General features: G+C 44.7%; 1 protein-coding gene across 2 annotated transcripts; it reads left to right on the top strand.

The window, feature by feature from the left end:
* The first annotated feature begins 10,173 nt into the window (after positions 1-10,173).
* Positions 10,174-23,119, top strand: LOC126541208 (salivary anticoagulant protein P23-like). Of its 2 annotated transcripts, XM_055076565.2 has the most exons (6): positions 10,174-10,246; positions 12,993-13,072; positions 14,450-14,539; positions 17,680-17,807; positions 20,495-20,674; positions 22,524-23,119. In XM_055076565.2, the coding sequence occupies exons 2-6, from the start codon at positions 13,030-13,032 to the stop codon at positions 22,830-22,832; spliced, it is 750 nt and encodes a 249-aa protein (XP_054932540.1). In that variant the 5' UTR covers positions 10,174-10,246; positions 12,993-13,029; the 3' UTR covers positions 22,833-23,119. The 2 variants fall into 2 exon arrangements, with proteins under 2 accessions (XP_054932540.1, XP_054932541.1); XM_055076566.2 differs by lacking the exon at positions 14,450-14,539.
* The last annotated feature ends 218 nt before the right edge of the window (positions 23,120-23,337 follow it).

The raw sequence follows: 23,337 nt of genomic DNA, 5'->3' as shown, positions 1-23,337 counted from the left end.
TGGGCACCCATTTACCTCACAAGTTTTCAACAATGGACAAGGCCTCGAGGGAAGCTGCCGCTCCACTCGCTCCAGGACACTCTCCTGGAGTACCCCTGAGCGAAGCCTTTTTTTCGCACAATCTTACCTTACCCTGTAAAATTTTCCTTTCCTTCACCCGTTTCTTCCAAACGATGTCCATACACCAGTCATGGAGGTCACACCATTTTATTCTAATGTAAAAATTTTCAACACCAATTCCAGATAGCAGGCATAACAGGCAAAGAAGCCTTCGTTTCCAAATACACGTTGTTGAAACACAGCTTAAAAGCATTAGGTCGTTTCCATCTCACCTACTTAAGCTTAGATACCAGTGTGACCAAAAGCACAGCACAGCTTGAAAGCGCTTCTTAACGGGAAACTATTTGGCGGTGATCAAATTCAAGCGTCCAAAGTTTAATATTACTGCGCTTGCCTTCCGACGCGACACATTGAAAATCGTCCTCTGCCGGTACCCTTCTAATATGGCGCGAAGTTCGTTTGTGTTTACAAATGAGGCAGCATAGTTGAGGCACAGGTACTTCATAGTTGAGCTTCAGAGTTTAACAAATCATAACGTTCTCGTTCAGTTCCGTTTCAATCAAGACAATATGTGTATCCCGGTTTTCGGTTCAATACCGGTTTGAGGCCCAGGTCACACATCCCTTCGTTTCACGAGACACCCTTTTCACGAAAGTGGTTTGCAAGGACTGCTCTTGCATCGAAAGAATCTAGAAAAAGCTAGAAATGCTCTAATGTCTCTGAAATACACGCCTACGGCACCCTGGTGCACCAGTTACTGCAATAATAAGTTACATATTGAAGCCAGAGATCACTGCTATCTATATGTAAAAATAATCTGCAAGAGATGCGCGCGAGCCTTCACATCTTTTTACCCATCGCCTGACATGTGAAACCACATTTAGCTGGCGTACTGTATGCGACCCGTTAAACCTAAACTTGTTCGCTCTCTCTGCAGTGAACAAATGTGTCGCTTAGTGAAAAGCAAGCTTTCAACGCACCCACTCGATAATAAAAATGAAAAAGAAAGTGATTCCTCACTACGAACCCACCAGACTTGCGGCGAAAGATTGCGGACACGAAGGAGGAAAACACTTAATGCAAGAAAAAGAAAAACAAGAAAATGAAAAACAGGAGCTCTGAGCCAAAAGGAGGGTTTGCGAGTCGCGACAACAAAAGGAAACAGGAACTCCGCGTATGCTATAATTACTTCCGTCACGCACACGCAGCTACCGTACACGTCGGGCACACACTCCCCCGAGACATCCAGCTCAATCTATACCAATAGGCCCACCGTAATGAGAGTGTGGATGGCCGAGATTGTGTTTTCCCGTCGGATATAATGCCAAGCCTTTCTCTTTCTTGAAGGTCACGGCACCTGAGGCCACTCTAATGAAACGACTTGAGGTTTGTGGTGGCTATAGTGCTCCAGAAACCATGAAATGGCCACACGCTTCGCAGTAAAAAAGAACTTGCGATTTGAGTGTAACAGTGGCACTCGACCACCGGTGTGAAGACTTGCTACATGAGAGCGATATCCACAATGTTTAATCTAAATGAGGAGGCCGGTAAACTCAGTTGCTTCGCGGTGCCTAGGTTTTACAGCAGCGGCAGCAGCTCAGGTTTCGAAACTAGGCTTGCCTTGCCTGCTCATCGGTCCGTCCGTTCATGCCGTCACCCCGATGAGGACCGTTGGCGTCCTCGAAGCAAATTTTCGTCGTCAGGGCGCCTCATCGCCTCGCGCTTCACCAGCGCTCACTCACGAAGGAAAAAAAGAGCACCGTGTCTACGACGGCCACCACGTGAATTCAAACCCATGTCAGCGCAGCAACGTCCATTTCAGCGTAGGTGGACTTCCCATTGCGCTATCGTGCGATTTTTTTTTCAAATTATATATTACAATGCATAAAACGGCTTATGCACAGCTACTATTTACAATATTGTGAGCACGAGATGGTCACAAACAATGACAGGAAAACGAGCAGCACATAGGACGAAAACGTTATACAAACGTCATGCTAAAAACTAGAAAGCGCAGGCTAAACACCAAATAAAAGAATATACAGCTCCGGCTGACATTCATTTTTATCGTAAAAGCCATTCAGGTGCTTTATCATTTGAGTGAAACGTGGTGCTGAAGAAACAATTCTTTCTGCATTTTCGGTCTGACATACGAGCTTCTCATAGGCTGCACGCCTATAAGTAAGAACTATGATATAGTAAGTCCTGGGCACGATACAACAAGATAGCGGATACTGTGAAACCTTAGAAACAACTCTTTTTTGAAACCTTTATGGAGAACATTCAAAACAAAAACGCATATTTACAGACAATAAAACAGTGCTCAAAAGTTTCAGGCCCATTATATAGTTACAAAAGCGACAGTCAATGACCGAAACTAAACTATCCTTTTCCGAAGCAGTGTTGTAACTGGTAAGGATTCAGTGTGTACTTTGTAAAAAAATGGCATTGCTGAGAGTTCATCTTGAATTTCGCAAGCCATCATGTTGTGTTTTAATGACATATATCGATCAACAAAAAATCGGTGGGAACAGTCTCTATGTGGATTTCTTGTAAAAAAATTTTCGCGACACAGAACAAATATTACAAATGTCTAAAAAATAAGGAACCGCGTAATTAATTGCACATAAAAATGAAGCAAACCTAGCCTCCCACCAAAACTAGTCGAAAAGAAGTGAAACCTCCCTCAACGGGAACTGTGTAAGATAAGCGTAGCTGTATATCGCGGTCGGCGTGGTGCGGAATGTGTTATGCGTGACAACGATATGTGTGGGGGCTATGGTGATGTACTATGCGTTATATATGAGTGAGGAGTTCGATTAGAGAGATGCACATATTCACACTGCCGAACATGTGCATCCCGCACCACGCCTGCCACCACATATTGCTACGCATAACCTTCGGCAGTTCTTATTCATGCATGGAGGTTCCACTTAATTTGTTTGCGCGATGTCCGGCTTGGCGTAACCAACGCGTTAATGCCCTCATAAGCAGCGGAGGGGGATGACTGAGCGTGCATATGTGATTAGTGCCCGAGTCGCGCATTCTCTCATTTTGGGTCCCCTTTAGACACCTTCCATCCTCGCTAGTCGGGTGTATTTAGTATAGGCTTAGGCATTTCCGTCCTAGGTCTGACGCCTACTTCGTACACATGGCCCATTGGGAACGTCGAAAGGCGGACGGGCTCGTACAATGTTTTGCGCCGGTGCGCCTTTTGTTATCGCTGAGAGTGGGTCGTTCGTCACTGTATTCTGGATGGCAGCTATCAACCGCTCACACAAACCGAGTGCGCATTCTCGCTTTGTATCGAGAAACGGGTTTTCTGGCTTCACGTGCAATTTTTTGACTGAGCAACCATATAATGCTCGGCTTTGAAATGTTTCCGCGTCTTGTAGGTTAAAGACCGGAAACCCACATACATTATGGAAGAAATTCTGTGAAACATTGAATGTGAAGCCTCGCGCAGTGAAGAACCTTAGAGAAATAGGAAATTCTGTTTGCCAAAAACACGTTGTAGGTTTCTTCTCTGCCCAATATTCAGAGGCAGTGCTAGACAAAGCTTTGTGTGTAGCGATCAAGGGCTGGAACGCGCTGTCTCCAATAGGGCACACTTAATCTGTAGACATGCAGCGGAACACTTAGATATTTAGGTGGAACACAAGACCATTTGATGCCAGCACAATGCGATGGTGTAGGCCCATGATATAAACCACAGGCCTGAACTCTCGCGCGATAAAAGCACTGGGGAAATACTGTAAAGTATTACGCTGCACAAAAATTCTGAAAGCGGCGGCTTCTGTGGATAAACTCATTTCAGAGGTGAGAACGAACTCTACTGTAGTGGGCTAGGATTACACTATGTGGCATTGCAAATCGACAATTCTTGACAAGATGGCGGTGTGTTCGCGTGCAATTCTACATTGACATGCTCATGAAAACAGCGTCAGCGGCACAAAGGAGGCGTACATGACAAGGATAAGGATCAGCATCAAACATGGATCATATTCATAATAGGGAATATGCCGGCATTCAGGCGGTTTGGGAAGTGAATGTTTAAACTAATGACTACGTCGATTCCAGCAATGACATCGCATCGGTTATGGTACCTAGTCTTCTAAGTAGTAGCTCACACGATTTATGACGCCTAAATGCCGGCTGTTACAGCAGTACGACTGATGGAGCCTTAAAAGCAAGTTAACACAGAAACTGCTTCATTACCGTCAGCTTAAACAGTAACTTACACAAAAATTTAGTTTAGAAAAAGTTGTAAGGAAGTGTATTTAGTGTATTTAAAGGTAATCTAAAATGCTACAACTGAGGAGGTCGGGACATGTGAGGATATCGTGAAGGAGTTTGAAGAGAAACAGAAAGTCAGCGCGATTACGTCGGGAGCGATCTAAGGGCAATGACAAATCGAACATTGTTAGAACAAGGTAAAATGTCAGTGTTTGCAAAGCGGCGGTGATATATGCTTAGAAGCGTTTTCTGGGCCCGATCTATAATGTCACTGTTGGATCTGGAAAAGCCATTCCAGACGATCGACGCACATTCAAGCTGAGGAAGACAGTTGTGCACGACTTGAGGAACGGTGTAGGAGACGAACTCCCTCGATAGTCTGCAAACAGAGCCAAGAGAGCACATACCCCGCATAGCATCGCGTTTAGTGTGAGCATAACAGTGTGAGGTTGCCTCGAAAAGTACACTGAGATCAATGATTTGTGCCTTGCACAACGGTATAGAATCTGCAGATTAAGAAAAAGAAATGTTTACTGTTATGCATGTGAAAGTCGCGAACTTGGTCTTAGCTAGCTGTGTTCAAGGAGAGGTTATGATTTTTTCACCCTTTAGAAAAGGAAAGCCGGTCCGACTGCAGGGTGCGACAGTCATCAACAGTCTGAATTCTCTTCAAAATTTCGATCTCATCGGTTTATATAAGGAAAGAAGAGTTCCGAATAACGAAATAGACATCCGTAATAAAAATTATGATACGGAACGGTCCTAATACTGATCCTTGAGGGACGCTGCTAGTTGTCATGTAAAAAGAGGTTTGGCCATTGACGTTAACGTAATATGATCTATCACGAAGATAGCTGCGCAAGAGATTGACAGCTGACTAGTCAACATCACAGTACGTAAGGTTGGTTAGAAGCAGTGAGTGGCAGACTACATCAAAGGGTTTGCTCAGGTCACAGTAAACGGTGTCAACTTGTCCCCTTGGGAGTACCGGTGCGGAGATCTGTATCATGAAACTTGCCAGATTTGTCGTAGTGGAGCGGCCGATGAGAAATCCATGCTGATTCGAAATGAGTGAGTTCTTCACAGTAAAAGACAATATGTTGTGAAGAGCAAGCTCAAAAATCTTAGATGTGGCACAGAGAGGAGAATTCGGGACATCGGTTTTACAGCCATTTAAGTAGAGGAAAACGATGACCAGTTTTTCACATGTGAGGGAAAGTGGAAGCATTCAGAGAGTTACTAAATGTATATGTCAATACTGGGGCAAGCATACTACCCTAAGCCTTTAGAAGTTGCGGAGTAGATGCCATCAGAGCCGAAGGATAGGAAAGGCTTCAAGCGCTTAAGGCATTCGCTGATGAGCTTTTCATTAGACAACACGGCACTAGATGTAGGAACCGTCGTGTGCTGCCAACTAACTCCAGCGTTGAGACCTGCAGTTTTATATGAGAAGAAGAAATGGGCAGAAAAACAATCTGCGACTGCCTGGACTTCTACTCCTCTATAGTCAAGCAGGGGAAAGCACTGGCCACGTTTACTAGAGCGCTTGAGGATTTATTCCAAAATTCCGCCGGCCGATCGGAGGTGTTCTTTTTCAAGAATGCAATATGCGAGAATGCAAATGCAAAAAGCTATTTCGCAATGCATAACCAGCTCGCTCAAGTCGCCACTCGGTTTTCAAGCCTTCTGCAGTATGTCTGACTATACAATAGACGGATATTTATTTGCTCTGTAATTTTGAACACTCAGTAGAAAATTTGCAACGCGCCATCGTGTTGCCTTGACTTTCTTTCAATTGAGTCTGAAGCACTAAGGAACATGTAGGCGTTTGCAGAGAGTTTGAAAAAGCGTCCTTCTTCTCTCTGCTCACTAGCCACAGGACTTTTGGATGTACGGTGAGCGCGATCTTTCTGCTTCAGGGCACTTATAAAATGAGATGAAAACCATCGGGGATATTTAGAGTGCTAAGGATTGTACTGGGAAATGTATTGGCGCATACTGGCTCGAAAACAAGGTTCGTAAATTGTTCTTCTTGGTCATCAACACTGGTGTCACCTGTGAGCAGTGACCAATCGGTGGTGGACAAGGAATCATATAAATCAACTTATTCGCCACGCCTGACAGCAAAGCGAGGGGGTTTATTAATGCCACTGGAGTTTTGCCTCATGGCTGACACAGAGGGAGTTATCTTTATACTCCGTTTCATGCATAGCAATCAATGCTATGGAATCTACGCAAGAAGTTCGGTCAGGAAAAGTTATCACTCAGCGCGTTTCGTTCATGCTTCGCTACGCACCAACAGCATTCGATCGCGCAAGCATGGACGTAAGGCTCCTCGGAACGGTTTGCAAATAAAAAACCCGAAAAGAACAACAAGAATAAAAATGATCTAAAACAACGCATTAGCAGCCGTATACCACAGTGTGTTCGTTTCTAAGGATTGAAACTTGTTTCATTCAATACTGAGCCTTTATAAAAAATACAGTTGCGCACAACTGCGGTAAAAATAAACATCGAACTATATGCAAGTGCGAACGAAACCACTGCAGGAAGTCTCTCTAGCCTCCACAGCGTTGACTGCTATGTATGGAACGGAGTATAGTGACGGGTTACACTTATCGGGAAGCGCAAGGGAAATGTCATAAGGAGAGACATTTATAACTGGAGCATTCGAGAATCAAAGGTATAAAATTAATAATAATAATAATAATAATAATAATAATAGTAATAATAATAATAAATAACAACAACGAAGTAGGGCCTAATCCTTTCTGTAAAAACGTTAATTTGAATGGCCTTCTGCAATTTTGTTCTTTGGCGCATGGCGTGCATAAGACGAGGAATTTTCGAGAGACTCCTTTGGATTAGCGACCGATTTCGCAGGGTTATATATATATATATATATATATATATATATATATATATATATATCCGAAATGCCTCTCCGCTCGGTTGTGCGCTGTTCTGGGGGGGCCGAGTCGATAACCCTGCGAAATCGGTCGCTATAATCCAAAGGAGTCTTTCGAAAATTCCTCTTCCTATGCACGCCATGCGCCAAAGAACAAAAGTATATATATATATACACACTTTCGGTGGAGACGCTTCTCGGCTTGCTTGCGAGGGGCGGTCGACCAAGCAGATAAAGTAGTAACTTCGTGCGTCCATCAGTCCGGTGACGGCAGCGGCTACCTATCGGCGGTACGACGCAACCGGCGCTTCGCGGGAAATCCGAAATGATTGAGAGTGACGCGCGAAAGTGTGTCACCGTGAGGAAGTGAGAGCGTGAGGCAGTGCGGCGAGGGCACTGCCTCGACGGAGCAGATAGGGTGACGCGACGCCATTTGGAGGCGCCCTTCTCTGGCTGCTCGCGTTATCCCGCGTCGTCTCGCCGATAGGCATCCCCTGCCCTCAGCGTACGAATGAACGCGCGCCGTTGCTACTTTATCTGGTCGAACGCGACCTGCAGTCTCCTCAACTAAACTGTATAGAACAGGTTGTTCCAGCTATCATGCAAGAACGTTTAAAATATGCAAATGCCACGTAGCTGGACAGAACCAAGGTAATGTTGTTTGCCGTCGCTTGGACATACCCATATAAGTTTTGCATGCCATCTAATGATATAATTAGTAATAATTAATTAACTTCTCGGATATTATAATTAGATGATAAGTGTAAATAAGGAAATTGTAGAGCAACATGAGAAACTCCCGGTACAGGTTCTGTTGCTCAATACGTACTACATAAAAGTGTTTTTCCGAGCGTGAAAGGAGCCGGCGAACATACTCAAAGTGCCTCGAGCGGCCTGTCGCGCGGCAATTAGATTCAAAATTGCGTCTAATTACTTAACCGCAAGAGGAGCACGATTGCCGCATGACGTGTTTCTCAGCTTTCGCACTTCACCGGCGCGCCATGCGTTTTGGAGGCCACGCGCATGCTTCGTGGTGGCGGCGCTAGATGGCGCCGAGTGTTCTTAGGGAAGTGCGAAAGAGGAGTTCCGCTGCAGTACACGCCTCGTGCACAACTCGCTTTGACGGTGGCAATACGTTGTGTCACTATATTGATACTATATTGATGCACCATATAATACTAAACGCATTACAGTCGACATTCATCGTGAGATGGGTTCTGCTGAATGTGTCTATTATCGTAATGTCTGCAGCCAAAATTCAACTTGTGCATGTGGGTTTTTTTTTTCAACATATTTATGCACACATATCTCTTTTGAAACAGAGTTGCTGTTAGTGTGTGCTGTGTTATCTTTTCTTACCCAGCCTTGTCGTGCCGTTTTGGTATGCTCGTATTTTCGTAATATACCAACTCCATCAGCTTTCATTGCGGCATTTCTTTTTGCGCTAACAGATACGGTCATCATCATCATCACTGCAGGACAAAGGCCTCGCCCAGCGATCTCCAATTACCCCTGTCTACCCACATCTGACACGGACACAGCGAAAAAAAACTATTTCTCAATGCGTAACCAGTTCGCCCAAGTCGCCACTCAGTTTTCAAACCTTCTGTAGTATTCCAAAAGGACTTCTTGGGCAAGTTGGTGCTTAGATTTCCTAGGTATACTTTGTGGCGCAAGATACATATCTTGAAAAGGGACAGAAGAAAGGAAGACCGGGAAGCGCAGTATGTCTGACTGTACGATAGACGGATATTTGTTTGCTCTCGACTTTTGAACCTTTATTAGAAAATTTTCAAAGCGTCAGCTTGTTACCTTGACTTCTTGAATTGAGTCAGGAAATGGAAATCGTATTTCGTTGACTCAAGGAATTAACCTTTCTGTCGCATCCTTGCAATGTTTTGTTTCACGTTCTCGAAATAGCCAGTGAGGTAGTGTTACAAAACACGTTGTCCACGCTATGCCACGCATCACGATCTAGGTTATACCACAGATACTTGTATCCAATACTGTATCTTTATACCAACTACAGCCACCTTCCTCTGTCACGTTTCGCAAATTTAAGAAAAAGCTGCTAAAGGCTGAACAAATGTGAATGGAATGGGGAATCTGGCTATCGGACGGTACTGCTTTATTGGCCCAGTTCCGAGATTATCTTTGTTTTGATAAAGTATGGCCGCTGGCTGCAGTGACAACAAATAGGGGAGGAGGGGTAATGACAGATCGTAATGCTAAAAAAAAGGAAAGTGAACAGGTTTTTACAAGCACAGACTGCGCTTTCAGCTCACAAAGCTAACACTCTTGCACAAGCCGCGTATTACGTGTTACTTTTGCTTCTGCGCTGACACTTATTTTTCCGCTCGCTATCTTTGCTATTTTCCCTGCACTGCATGAAGTTGTCGTTGCACTGCTGTTGCACTATTCCCGCGTGAGCTTCACACTCCTTAACTGGAGTTCTCGTTACAGAGCATAATCTTTCTACAGCGAAGCTGTTTGTGCTACTGTGGAAGCGCTCCAAAGCGCTTCGGTAGTGAGTTTTGATACCTCCTTGTTTATTACGCAATTGAGGGAAACAAATGTTTTGTCACCATGCACATTTCTGACGCCGTAGATTATTTTTCAGACTCACTTTCCTAAACCCAAAGAGGAGCAGCCAACCCTGATTTGTTGCAGGAGTCACAGAAAGCGCCCCTTATACATACTTACTTCAGCGCGGTGTATTTGTCTCTTGCATAGACGAGGGACGATGTATGAATTGAAAGTAGGCGACGAGCTAAATAGCGGCTCATTTAAGTGTGGATGTGGAAAAACAATGTGTGCGACGCTTAGATCGCAGCGTCGTGGCCTTGGTCTTCTTTACCAGACCCTTTGGAGGAAACCCGACTCTTGAGGCGGGAAAACGCGCGATCGAGATAAAGGCTCTGAAAGCGAAGAAAGGAGAGAAAAGCGGGTGACGTCACCGAGTCGCACACGTCTGTCTCTCGGCCGGTCAGTGCTATATCAGTGACAGACTGCGAGAGTCGGCAGAGGCCTTGGTTTGGTTGCGTGAGTTTGCTTGCTCCTTCATGTCTTGCATGTTTTGCGTGCTCATGTATGTCCCGCTCGCGTTGTATCCATGCGCGAGAGTGCGCGCACGTCGGGAATCAATTAGCGTTCGGCAAACATCCGGTGTGGCGGATAAGACAAGCGGGCCCTATGGCCGTTGAGCCGGAGACCCGAAGTTCAATTACTGACTGGGATTCGCGGCTCGACAAGTTATAGATCACGATTCAGGGCTACAACTTGATGTGCGTGCTAGAAACACTATATCAAATATATATATGTATGCGTAATGTACCTCTAGCGGCCTTGAGCTGATGAGTCTTTTAGCATCTGTAGGTTCAAAGAAAAGTGCATGAGGCCTAGTACACAATCTCCCGACCTTCGTCAATTTTCGCCACAATCCTGAAAAATGCAGTGGTGCCTTCCTTGCTTCTTTGAGTGTTCGTTTCACATGCGCTACAATACCTTCGAAGCAGGGCAAGTAGTGTCAACTATAGTGGTGTTCGGCTGGCAGTGCCGCAGCGTATAACTGCCAAAGCCGACGAAACTAGAGGTGCTTCGCCACTAACACGCCTAAGATTAACCAGACCTGAAGCGCCGACTAGCGGCCAGCAGGTGGCTGGCCTTATCTCGCACGAATAACGCGGAGAACCGGCACCGTGGTGACGGCTATGCAGCGGAAGTGGTTGAATAGGTTTAGAAGTTCTAGTGCTCACAAGCTTTTGCTAGTAGAGAGTAAGCCCACCGCAGGAAGCCGTGGCTGCATCATTGTGGTATCATGATCGAACGAGCCGTCGCCTTTGTCTGCGAGTTTTGCGGCCGAATTCTTGTCTTATTGTAATATTACGTATTCACTTGTAGCCGATAGCTAAGAACGAACTTTCCGAAACGCGCTTCGTTCTTGTTATTTGGAAAAACAAGTGGTGCGTGCCAAGATTTTTGCTGAACGTGGGCTATAATGATTAGCCGGAACACAGACCGATGCGTCATAAGGACCTGTCACATATCCTGGACAAACAGCCCGCTCTTATTTCCGCAACAAGGTACTTATTGCGCCATTATTCGGCGATATATAATGTAACCCAAACTTGTTGCTGGAAGACATGTGGTCGTGAGCGTTTGGAGTTTCTGACAGCTGCTTGCTTGTCCGGGCGATACCCAGGTGTTACAAGTCGCCCCAACGCGCATACGCTACAGCCACCAAAGGCGGGCAAGGTTGCTGAACAGTTAAAAGTGCTTGCGCAGACGAGCGCATTTGCTAAACAAGAGGATTGCATGACTGCGAACTTACCGGGAGAGAGAGAGAGAATCAACTTTTGCACTGAGCCCTTAGTGACGGTTGGTGCGCGCTGGCACCAGATGGGGTGGAACCTTCTTCTCAGGTCCCATATGCGTCCAGCAGTTCCTGGCCCCTAGCCGCCAGCGCGAGAGCAATCAGCGACCCGCTATGGTTGCTACCGTTGCCTTTGCCGTGAGCAATTGCTTCAGCGCACACGGCATCTGACGACAGTACATTGGCAGAATTCTACTACGCTAAATCATTCTGTTGGCTTGCAGCTTGCCCAGCGTGAAGGAATAGGGCGTAAACTGTCACGCAACGCACACTTTAACTATCTCGCTCAAGGCGAATAAGTGAATTATACGCTGTACTCTATTATGGGAAATCTCTCTGTAATCAGTGTACTCGAAAGTCTCGCTTTCAAGGTGTGACCGAGCCCAATGCTGCCAGCGTCGATGACAAGAGGACAGCAGGCGTATTGTGCATGACGTGGCCGATGGCCACACTTAACCGCAGCGCCTGCTTCTGATTGCAAGTGACGTGCCTGTGCCGCGTAATATTTGAACGTGTTTACAGTGTCCGCATTCCGAAAAACTTGTGCCGGCAGGTGCATAACTATAGTACATGCAGTGCACCTCCCTTACGTTAGCAATAGTGTTCTCCTTGACAGATTTTTTTCCCGATAGTATTAATGAAATTACGCAGTAGCGATGTCAAAACCTTACGGTGAATGTTATTCGACATAAGCAGTTTCGTCATGTTACTCTGTCTTGCCCGCTTATCAGTGACTTTCTTCGTTCTAAAGAAACAAGATTATACCGGTTGTGTCCTAAAAAAAGAATAAAGGAGCTATCGGAAAGCGGAGACGTCGAGTTGAAAGTATATCTAAAAGAGTCATGTTCAGCGGACGCTGTTTTCTTCCAAGAGATGTGGCGCGTTACCAAATCTACTACCCCTTGTAGCAAGCAAAAGAAGGCCTCGGTCAAGGATGCCTCAGTTTCAGTCTGTTCTCTCTTAAAATTGCGATAAATTGGTTATCTTGAAGGACGGTAACCTTAGAAGAGGTGATTAGGTGTTGTAAATGAAAAAAAAAAGAAAAAACAACAGGCGAACTTTTGTTAGATTCTGTGATATTCTAGATATACATAATCGTGAAAGACGGCAAAAAAAAAAAAAAATAGCAGAGAGCACAAGAATCCGCGTGATTTTTTAGAGTCGTGAAGATTCATATCTGTGCCCTGAGGTAGCTCTTTGCGGGTCAAGTCCTTTGCTTTTAGTGAACCACTAGAAGGTAAGGAAGAGCTCATGTGAAGTCGCTTGGCCTGTTCGTTCGCTTTCCTGCCGTGATTTACCATTCTTTAATATAGAAATAAGAAAACACAGCGGGAAACCGCAACTTTTGCGCTCATACATTGTAGTGCTAACGACTCTTGATCTGAAAACTGTGTGTTTATTTTCCTCTCTTTTCAGTAAAGGACTAAAAAACAATAAAATCAACGACAAAATAATGAAGCATTTTCTTGCGCTGCTGTGTGTCGTCGCGTACTTCGGTAAGTGTTACAAATCTTTCTTTTATCCGCATAAAACTGTTTTGCCCGCTGCAGGCTTTTTGGGCCCATTCCTCTGTGCGATGTGCTTCTGCACAAAATGGAGATTTGCTTGCTTTGACGGCTAATTAATGGTTTTATTCGAGGGAGTGGTTGTTGAAACGAGAACTCTCATTTTATGACGACTGTTTTACGCACGTAAAAAGAAAGAAGTTCAACCTGCGCTCACACCCAAAAAAAAGAAAGATCAATGGTACCATTTGTATCGAGCAAACATATCGTGCGGAAGAAAACACTAGGGCACTTTCTGTTTGTCTGGTTTTATGTGTGGAACACTGAGCGCACCGACAACCGATGTACGCACAGATGATCATGTACGAACGCGAACGCTTTCGTTACATTGTAGGTTCCCAACAGTAAAGCCTACGACTGCATACTAAGCGACGTATACTGCTGGCTTCCATGTATCCAGTAATAAAAACTGGGCGAGAAGGATATGGTCATTATGAGCGAAGACCGCGACAAAGATGATCCACTTAAATTGAAATGGGCTTGCACATTTTCTGGCTCGGGTCCATCTTTTTATTAACGCTTTCTCTTATTTTGTTTTCGTGTTGACGTTCATAATGCGCACTTGTTATGTGCGGGTGTAGGAGTTAGTAGGTGTTTCATGAGTGCCATTAGGGCTGCTATCTTTATAAATTTTTTTGTGAGTAACAGTTAATTTGATTCAATTCTTGTGACGCTTCTGAAACTTAAGGTCCGCGCGAATCGCTCAATAGGTTTGCTGCTCACAAGAATATTTTACTGGAAATCAAGAAAGAGCTCTGCCAAGGCACCTGCGGTCCATAACTTCTCGGTAGAACTCGGGTTTTGTGTGGGACCTGAGATCGTAACAGAAACGAGAACCTTCTGATGTAGGAGCAGGCATATCAAACACCAGACTTCGACCAGACTTCGACTGCCTTCGTCTGTTGCATGATAACGTAACATCGCTGCAGTTCGCCCTTATTGCTAGACTTCGAACGCAGCGCCCGGCCTTCAACGCGTGTTTTTAATAAAACGCAAGGGAACATGCCCAGATCCACTATGGTTCAAAGTAAGAGAGCCGCTGAACATTTTAACTCATATAGATTTACAGAAGAATATATTTTTTCCAAACAAGCATGCAGGTACATATAATGTTTTCCTTTATTTGTACCTGAAATTTTTATGTCAACGAGAAAGACAAGCAACCACAATGGTTTATTGAAGCTGTAGTTTTCTTTTGCACCAAACTTCAGTGTCAGTGGCCTTGCAATTTGGTGCACTGGAAATTTGCTGCAGATTAGGAATATTCATAAGCGCATACTGGCTGACCAACCGCATGGAAATGTATAGGTCACGCAGAGGCTGACGACAGGAACAGATACCAAGAAACTGTGCAAGATTTCTTAGGACTGTTGGAGAGAGACACATCACCACCTAAAGGCAAGTTATTGCATACAAATGCATACAGATTATTGCGTCCACAGCCTTTGGCAGCACCCCCTTCACCCCATTTCAACACGAAAGTGCCTTATGCCGGACTCCACCGAAAATCTGTCCCACGTGTGTGCGTCACGCAATAGTCATCCCTTAATTTCACGAGATGGCGACACTTTGCCTTTTTTGTGCCTACCTAATGATTAGAAACAATAGGCATAGAAAGGTTCGCTCTATTTAAGTATTGTGCCCTTGAAGATGCATATTTGTTGCAATAAGGATATTCAGGTATCATTTTCTCTATTGCGGAGTAATTTCGTATACAACATGGCCAGCAGCCTGGACACGTATAAGGATAATAAGGATTCTAGGGCTTATGAGAGTCTCGCGGTCTTAGTCGGCGCCTACAGGGAACAGTGCTCCGAAGGCGCCGAGCCGGCTCACGCTGTTTGCGAGCTTCTGCTCACCTTTGAACATGTGACGCCTGTGCCTATGGCACCCGGTAGCCTCCGGGGTGCTGGTTACACTGCGTAGCAGCACAGGCCTGATGCACTTGTTATCGCTGCTATTGTCCCGCCCTCCGAGCGAAACTGTAGTTAATAAAAGACTGTGCGCATTTATGGACTCGTTATGTGCAACGAAGCTGCCACTGCTACCTAGAATACACGTTTCACTTTCACGCTGTGACTAGGGTTCAGCAGTTTTCCGTTTAAACCGAAAAGAAACCGATAAAATTCTGCCCCATTTAATTTGCCGAACTCGGTTTTAACCAATAAAGTTCAGCTTCTTCAATGACCTGGTACACGAGCAGCTAAGTTATTCTCGACCGCTGTTTGCCCTACCAGATGGTTATTTTTTTTTTTACGGATCGCTGTAGGATGTTCTTGACTACTGGCGCCCCATTCTTACCTTCGTGAAAATTGGTGACGCGAAAGGTGAGAAATGCAAGAAGCTTCAGGCTCTGATTGGGGACAGTAGAGTAAAGCGTGACCCCCTTATTAAGATAATATTTCTGAGGGAAACGTTGGACTCGGTTAGGACAATCTTGAGAAAGCTAGAGTGGGAGGACACACGTGTGTGCGATGTTTGCTCCTTGCTCCATTTTTCCCTTTCCCCAGTGTAGGGTAGCCAACTGGGCTTAGTCCTGGTTAGCCTCCCTACCTTTCATTTACCATTTACTAACTCTACTCCTTGCTCATGATACAGCTAGGACAGATTTCGTAGCTGTGGGCTGAGGAGGATCTAGGCTACCATAATGAGATTGCCAACATGCTGGACCTTGTGGACGCAAAAAAAAAAAAAGGACGGTCCGAACTCACCATGACATTTCAGTCGTACTGTAACGCTGTGACACAAAAGCGGAACGACAGTGTCGCAAGGAACGTTTCAGGCAACATGGGGTACATGCACTCACAACACTCTGGTTTAGCGTACGTATCATTGACCCAAACGAGAAGTTTGAAATGTCCCGTGAATTTTCGATCTACAAGAAATCGGCAAGGTCGCTGTTATTGGGGCTGACGCGACTCAAGCCCTGCAGCAAGAGCTGCCTGAATACCTCCAGTACGCTCTCCTTGAAAGCTTGGTTGTTAGTTGTCTCCTGGTAACCGCATTTCATTGATTGGCTAACATTAAGTACCGCGGAATTTCACCACCTTAGGTTGCCTGTTTGAAGTGTAAACGCTGAGAGAGTATACTCTCTAAAATTAGGATGAAAAACAGAAAAGTGAGGGTGCTTTTATTATAAAAAAGAAAACGGAAACGCTCAACCGTAGCTATGACAATGCCTTCTGAATTAGGGATCAACCAATTTCTTTAAACGTGCCTTACACACAGTGATTGAACAGTATTAGGCGACTTCAGAGCTTTATCAGCCTCTGCACTCATTTACCGCAAAAGCAGCAAGCTATCACAGCAGACGCTGCACTTGTTCTAGGAGCTACTTGGTCTTTGAAAAGCGCACAATGTCTTTGTCAGCTACAGTATTCCCTGCTGCGGCCTCTGATCTGTGAAAGCTACGGAAATAGTGTCCAGTAATAAATATATAAATACATGAATAAATATATATAAATGAAAATTTTACAACTGTAACGCTGAGCCTAGCGCATGCCGGACGGTTCAATGTTCAGAACTGTCCGCGTTGGATTTTTATTCTTGCGAAGTTATTTTTTAGGAGCACGGATGCTGCCACTCTGCCAGTCGGTGTGGCGTGCTAAACCCTGCACAGATGACAGAGCGCGAATGATGCGCGATATCTCACTGTCGAAAGCGCGCATGTTGTGCTGCCTAACCAGTAAATTCCTCATTGACTAACTTCATTCAAGAGATGGTGCAGCTAAAGGATGTATATGATCAAACTGAGCTTAGTCCACAGTGTTATTTTTTATATTCGGAAGGTGTTTATCTTCACCACGATTTCAGTATGTTCCGCAAAGCCTGACTTTTGCATGAGCAGGGTATCCTTATGGGATGAATCAAAACTTTCATGGAATTCTTTGTATTGTGCTTGTGCTGGCCTTGCAAGTGGAAGAAACACATTAGCCCGTTTCTCTGTGGAAGCTGCCTACAAAATGTATTTGTGCTCTGCAATAACTACCGTGAAATAAAAATAAATATGCGCAGTTGCTCGGTGGTAGGAGCTGTTATCTCCGTACTGCGCATTGTTCCCCTGGTGCGCGGCCGAATCCCGGTGGTGGTAGATGGTGTACAAAGCATTTTCTTTTTAATGTCGTGTGGGGGAAGGTAACCATTAGTAAATGGCCTGACGAGGATGGTGCATCCGAAAGCCCCATGCAGTCTCAGCAAACCGAGTTCGGAGCGTTCAACCTCGGCCGCAGTGAAAGGGCCAAGTGAAACGCATATGCCGCATGTAGTCAGATGTCACATACAAGAGGTAAAATGCGTTGCCTTGTTTTACACCTTGAGGCGCATCTCTGTACAAGTTTACCCGAAGCACTCACTCTGTAGTTATTGTTGTACGAATACGAAAAATTCAGGCAAGTGTCGGAGTATAGACCTACGTGAGTGAGGACTAACTTAGCGTTACACGCCACGTCGCTCTAGTTCTTATTCAGACGATTATCCATCACGAATCGCAAACTTTACCATCTTAAATGTTATGCGTCCAATTTTTTTTTTTCGCCCAGGAGGCTCAAGCAGTGCCAGCCAAGCGAATGACTTCATCGACGTTGTCCTTCTGCAGAGGATGCCTGCACTCATCAGGGAAACTACTGGCTTGTTCCCGGCAGCTTCATTGCCTCCCTACAATTTCAAGGCATGTTATAGGTGTCTGTATTTACGTGCACTCTCAGCTGGCCATCTGTACGCAATGCTCTCGTTTATAGCCGATGATGTCAACTCTACTAAACGCAAGGACGGGACTGATGGAAATACGACTCAGTCTCGTTTCTGAAATAGCTCCCAAAATATCCGCAATCTATTAAAGTCTATGTCTGGGGAAATGAAACAGATTTTTAACAGGGAGAAAGCTTTGCTCAAAATCAATTTGGCATGACAACAGCAAAGCTGGCCAGTAGGTGCAAAAAAAAAAAAGCCGTTACTTGGGTGCTAATAAATAAACTCGAAATGAAACTTCAGCGGTGAAGGAGACAGCGGAGGAAATGAAAACCTAAAAGGGCGACTCATGAGGCCCGCCGGAAGTTTTCGTTATACACTATAGAAGGTGTAAGGGCCGTCCACGGATCGTTCTGCCACATTACTTTTTTAACGCGCCTACTTGTATCCGAGACGGAAGCACATGAAATGTCGCAAAGAAACTGTGCATGGTGGTCAGCTGCCCTGTATGCATGGAGCAGGCGCTATGATGAGCTCCGCACACAAGCGACATGCCTTCTCTTGCTTTCTCCCACGCCGGAGTCAAGGGCCCAGCTGCTTCTCTTTCGTAACAAGCTCTGCCCCGTAAGACCTGGACCTATATAATTATCGTTTCTTTTTTTACCATGCGGCGAATTTCTAGAGTATTTCTGGTGTGCTTCGCGTTTCACTCGAATCATCGCGTTTAGCAAAGTAAGGTGTTGGGCTAGTTGGTTCATAGCTGTCGAAGAAGTTAGCGGACGAAATAACACGCGAGGAGAAAGTGTACCAACTCACAACTAACTGCATTGCGTGAGATGAAATAGCTTTATTTTGCTTTGCTCTCTTTGTATCTGCGCATCGAATCATTCAATATATGCGCACTTTACCACTAAATAAAGTTAGTTGTGAGTTGGTTTTCATTCTCTCCATTTCTTTTTTACTCCGCTAACCTTTTGCACCACGAATATACTCTGTCTTCAAGTCATTCTGGCTCAGTTACTGTTCCTCGAGTTGCTGTTCTGGCAATTCGTACGCCTCCGCCGGCATGCCTGTGGCGCGGAAGCACCGCACGTGTGACGCCATCTGGCTGTCGGAGCGAGTTGCTCTCAAAGAGGAAGAGCGCGCGGACTCTCATCGGTTTTCTCGGCGAATATCGAGACAGAATCGTATCCGCCCGATCTACGCACTGCGCTTGTCTATTTGCAGCACCCAAACCTAGTTAAATGCCTTTTGGGAAATAGAAGGCAGCGTGGTTTAGAGCGCAATCCAGGTGAAGTCACTTTACTTGACATAAAGAAAAAAGAGTGGCCTTGGCTAGAACGCGTGTTATTGGTGTTGCCGGAGGGGTTCAGGATGGGGTGTCGCGCATAGAGCTTTAGCTCGGGTGCTCCTATCTAAATACATGTAAAAGGAGAATTCGTTTTTCTCGGCAACCACTGCGCTAAACTTGACGAAGTATGTTGCATTTAAAAGAAAAACTTAAAATCTACTGACTGTTTGTTTTGTATTTTTGATTTAGGTCGTCAATGTTTTATTAAAAATTGGCAAAAATTGAAAATTTTCAGACAACGAAACTATCAAGTTTACAACTGTCTAACTCAGCAAGCGAAGATGACATCACAATACTGTGAACTGCATCTGATAATACATCTAAAGCGGACAAACTTGTTATGTTACGTGTAACATATTTGTAACATGACGTAACATGTAATGTAACATAACATGTAACATAACATAACATTTAACAATCTAAAAAAATGGAGTAATATGGAAATCCAGCTTTTGCAGAACCCTTGTACACAACGTAACAAATTCACGTAAGATATAAATTGACAAATCGAATTTGTCCGCTTTGAATGATCTAATGGATGCCGTTTACAGAACCGCGATATCTGTTCTTTATGCAGAGCTATTGATTTATAAGCTTCGTGCATCTATTGTTTTCTAACTTTTAAGTTTTTGGAAATCCTTTTCATAAAATTCCTAATTCTAAATTCCGCTTCCAAAAGTCACTAGAATTTAACTTTCTCTCTCAAATACAACAGATTTCATTCAAATCGGTCCAGGGGTTATCTCAGAAAAACGTTTTTGCATTTTACATGTATTTGAATAGGCTGCGTCGGTGTTAGGCCCGAGCTAAAGCTTCCTCTTAAAACTGCTACATGTCAGCGTAGAAGCCGTGAACGCCCCACTCTTCCGGGTGGTCTCTCTCTTAAGGATGGACAGAATCTAACATTGGTTATGTGGGGTTAATTGACGAAGGCTGGCGCATTGAGCATGACATCAGCATGTCAGCTGGCCGCATGTATTGCGCCGTAGAGATAATCAGGTTTGTAAGAATGACAGAACGGTTTTCAACGGAAAGAAGATAACGAAGAGGACAGCAGAAGGGGATATGGAGTAACGAAGTTGGAGAATTACCAGCTGCAAATGAGTTAACGTTGTGGACAGAGTATGGTTTTAGTGTTTCTGAAACTGACATTTAACTTGGTAGAGAAGGTAATCATAGGCCCGACATGAAATTGAAAGTCAGGTGACTGTCCCTCAAATCAACCCGTAACCACTTAACAACTGTTGGTAAAGTAGCACTTCTACGGAAGACGTACGCGGGCATCAGTAATAAAGCAACTGTTAATGCGCTTTCAGGTGTACAAGACGTCCATCACTAACCGTGACCTGAAAGTGAACGTGACGCGAGGTGGGCTCAGGAACTTCGACACGGCTGTGATCCGCGTCGGCGACTGCATCCCCGCTCTGGTGGCCGGGAACACGAGCGTCAGCTGCACACTCAGCTTCGATGGCATCCTCGCGGAACTTGTCGCCGTGGTATGATATGAATGTCGAATTTATTCTCTTTGTTTTCTGTCGAGAATGAATGCGAATATTCCAAGGAATGATCTGGTGGCGTACAGTAAAAATTTGCATATTCGTTTTTACTTTTCTTGTACTTCTAAATCGAGTAAAGCGTCGTCATCAGTAGTTTTTCTTATGACTCACGTTGCGTTCCCTTGCGTATTATCACAGTTTTAAGGAACAATTCGACTCTCGTTATGCCAACTTCGTATCTGTGGCAATGGTCCAAGTTCAGGTATTCTTGATAGTAATGTTGCAAAAAAGTAAAGGGAAATAGTGGTGATACATCCGGCTAAAATGATTTCTTTTTGCAAAGCACTTCGCGCATATGCGTAATAGCAGGATAACAGAGAGTAGCTAGGTCAGGAAAAAAATTACTAAACAAAACAGGATGCCGATCCCGTGTAAGCAATTACTCATAAGCATGAAACATTTACTGTATTTTGTGCTATGAGAGCTCGACTCATATTCTTTCACGTTTCTTACGTATTGGCTTCAATGACTATGCACGTGATGTCATTTACACTAATTATGCACAATTACCATTCACGTGGCGTGCTCTTTTAATGACAGTACGTCCTCAATACTCACATCATTATGACGTTTGCAAAGGAGCTGGAGACTTCGTTTTGGGAACTCATGTCCCGGTGCTAGCTATTTGTTCGCAAGAACTTCCATTCCTATGGCCCCTGTCCGACGACATAGGTAACATGTTGCTGTTTCTGCGATGTCTTTGCCCTCGAGCTTATTCGTGATTTATAGCTGTTGTTTCACAACGTTAAGGGTCCTCAACACATCGCCGTCGTCTACGAAAGCAAACTACGTGCATTCGGCTGTCGGGTTCGGTGGGGGGAGTTCTATATTTGAAGGGAAATGTATGGAAAGATTTGAGTTTGGCACTTTATTAGGGAGTATTCTGCTGAGGACGGCAGTGAAGTGGCATGATGAAATTAAGAAACCAAAGATGGTGTCAGCTGGCGCCAGTCAGGTGTAACTGGAGACCTCTGGGAGAGGGCTTCGCCTCGTACGGGGCATACAAAAGGGTGGTGGCGGTAATGGTGATAATGATGGTAACCATGATGATGATACTTCGTGGTCATAAACAAATGTGAGAACCGAAAAAGAAAAATGGGATCAAGGAACAAACTCAGCAGACTGTTTTTCTTTCTTTACTTGTTTCGTACGGGTTGCCAACACAGCTTGCAATAAAAGGAAGACGTTGAATAAAAGCGAGTAGGTCCGTTTCATGAGCCCTGATACTGTTGGAGAGACATGTAAAAATTGGCAGTGCGTCGTCACATATAGTTGTCAGGTTGGTGTCTGCGTAAATTGACAATCCTAAGCTCCTCTTCACGGATATACTGCATATCACAAGGAATGTTCAAAATACATTTTGTGTTGCGTTTGAGCGCAAATATAAATGCGTCTGTTTTCTCTATTTCGAAAATGCAGTTGTTAACAAGGCCTCTTGCTCATGCGTCCCTTCCTTCGTGGTCGACAGTCCTGCGCTCAAATTAGTAAGGTCCTATCGTCGTTGTCACTGTCGTTCTTTCAGCCAGCCACCCTGTTGCCAGCCAAGGTATAGGTGGCACATTTCATTATAAGTCTATGATCGTCTTAATGGTTGGCTTTAAATTTGAGGCCACCGAAGGGCTGGCTATCCCATACGCAAAAACTAAACCTGAACAACTGAGAAATCTCAAAACAACAACAACAAAAAAAAGCTGATTGATAGGCATCTTAATACTCCGAATATGTCCGTTTAAGAAATCAATAAATTGATCAGCAAGTTAATCAGTTTTTTCTTATCGCACGTTTGCAGACCAAGGGAGACAACCTGCTGGGCATAGTGAAATCTGTGGACGTCGACGCCCTCGTCTACAACACGACCGGCCGGCTCGAGGTCACAGCGGCTCCGAACAGACCGGGATTCGTGCGCACTCTGTTCGTGGAAAGCGTCAACTTCGACGTCAGGCCGGGATCGAACCTCGATTTGAACGAAGTCCGGATGAGCAACTTCAAGTCGTACATCGCTAACTTTCTCACGGAAGAGTTGTACATGAACATATACGGCAATTATCAGACGCTCCTTAACCACGCGGTCGCCCGCATGAATTTTGTTCTGTCTTAGTGGCGGTCCGCAAACGATGGAGAAAGAGGGACCTGGCGCCGCTCCACGAAGCTTTTTGAACGCTACGTAGGAGCGAGCGTACAAAATTTTCTTCGCATGGTTGGGGATGCAGAATTTTGCTGCGAAGCGAGAGCACAAATGCAATTAGTGCAAAAAAAAAAAATTGTAGAGTGCAATGAACGCACTGTTATTGTGTGCACATGTAACTTTGTTGAGCTTGCACGTGAAATGAAATAAACACAAATAAAGCCGGTATAACTTCAATCTCTATAGATTGAGAATTCCCACCTGCTGTGCGATGTGTGATTGTCTCAGAGGCAGGACAATGATGTTGGTGCTAATGCCAGTATAGTGACATTCATACTTTTTCTTTCACTATGTGACATTATTTGTGTCTTTGTGACTTTCGTTTGTGTCTAGAGCCTGTTGAGATTTCTTTATCGATTTTTTTTAGGTAGTACATTTCATGTCTCAGGATATATAGCTGGCCATAAAAGAGCCCGCT

Source organism: Dermacentor andersoni, chromosome 2, assembly GCF_023375885.2.
Source record: "Dermacentor andersoni chromosome 2, qqDerAnde1_hic_scaffold, whole genome shotgun sequence".
NCBI lineage: Eukaryota > Metazoa > Arthropoda > Arachnida > Ixodida > Ixodidae > Dermacentor > Dermacentor andersoni.
The sequence above is the reverse complement of the archived record's forward strand: the minus strand, read 5'-3'. Positions and strand labels throughout refer to the sequence as shown.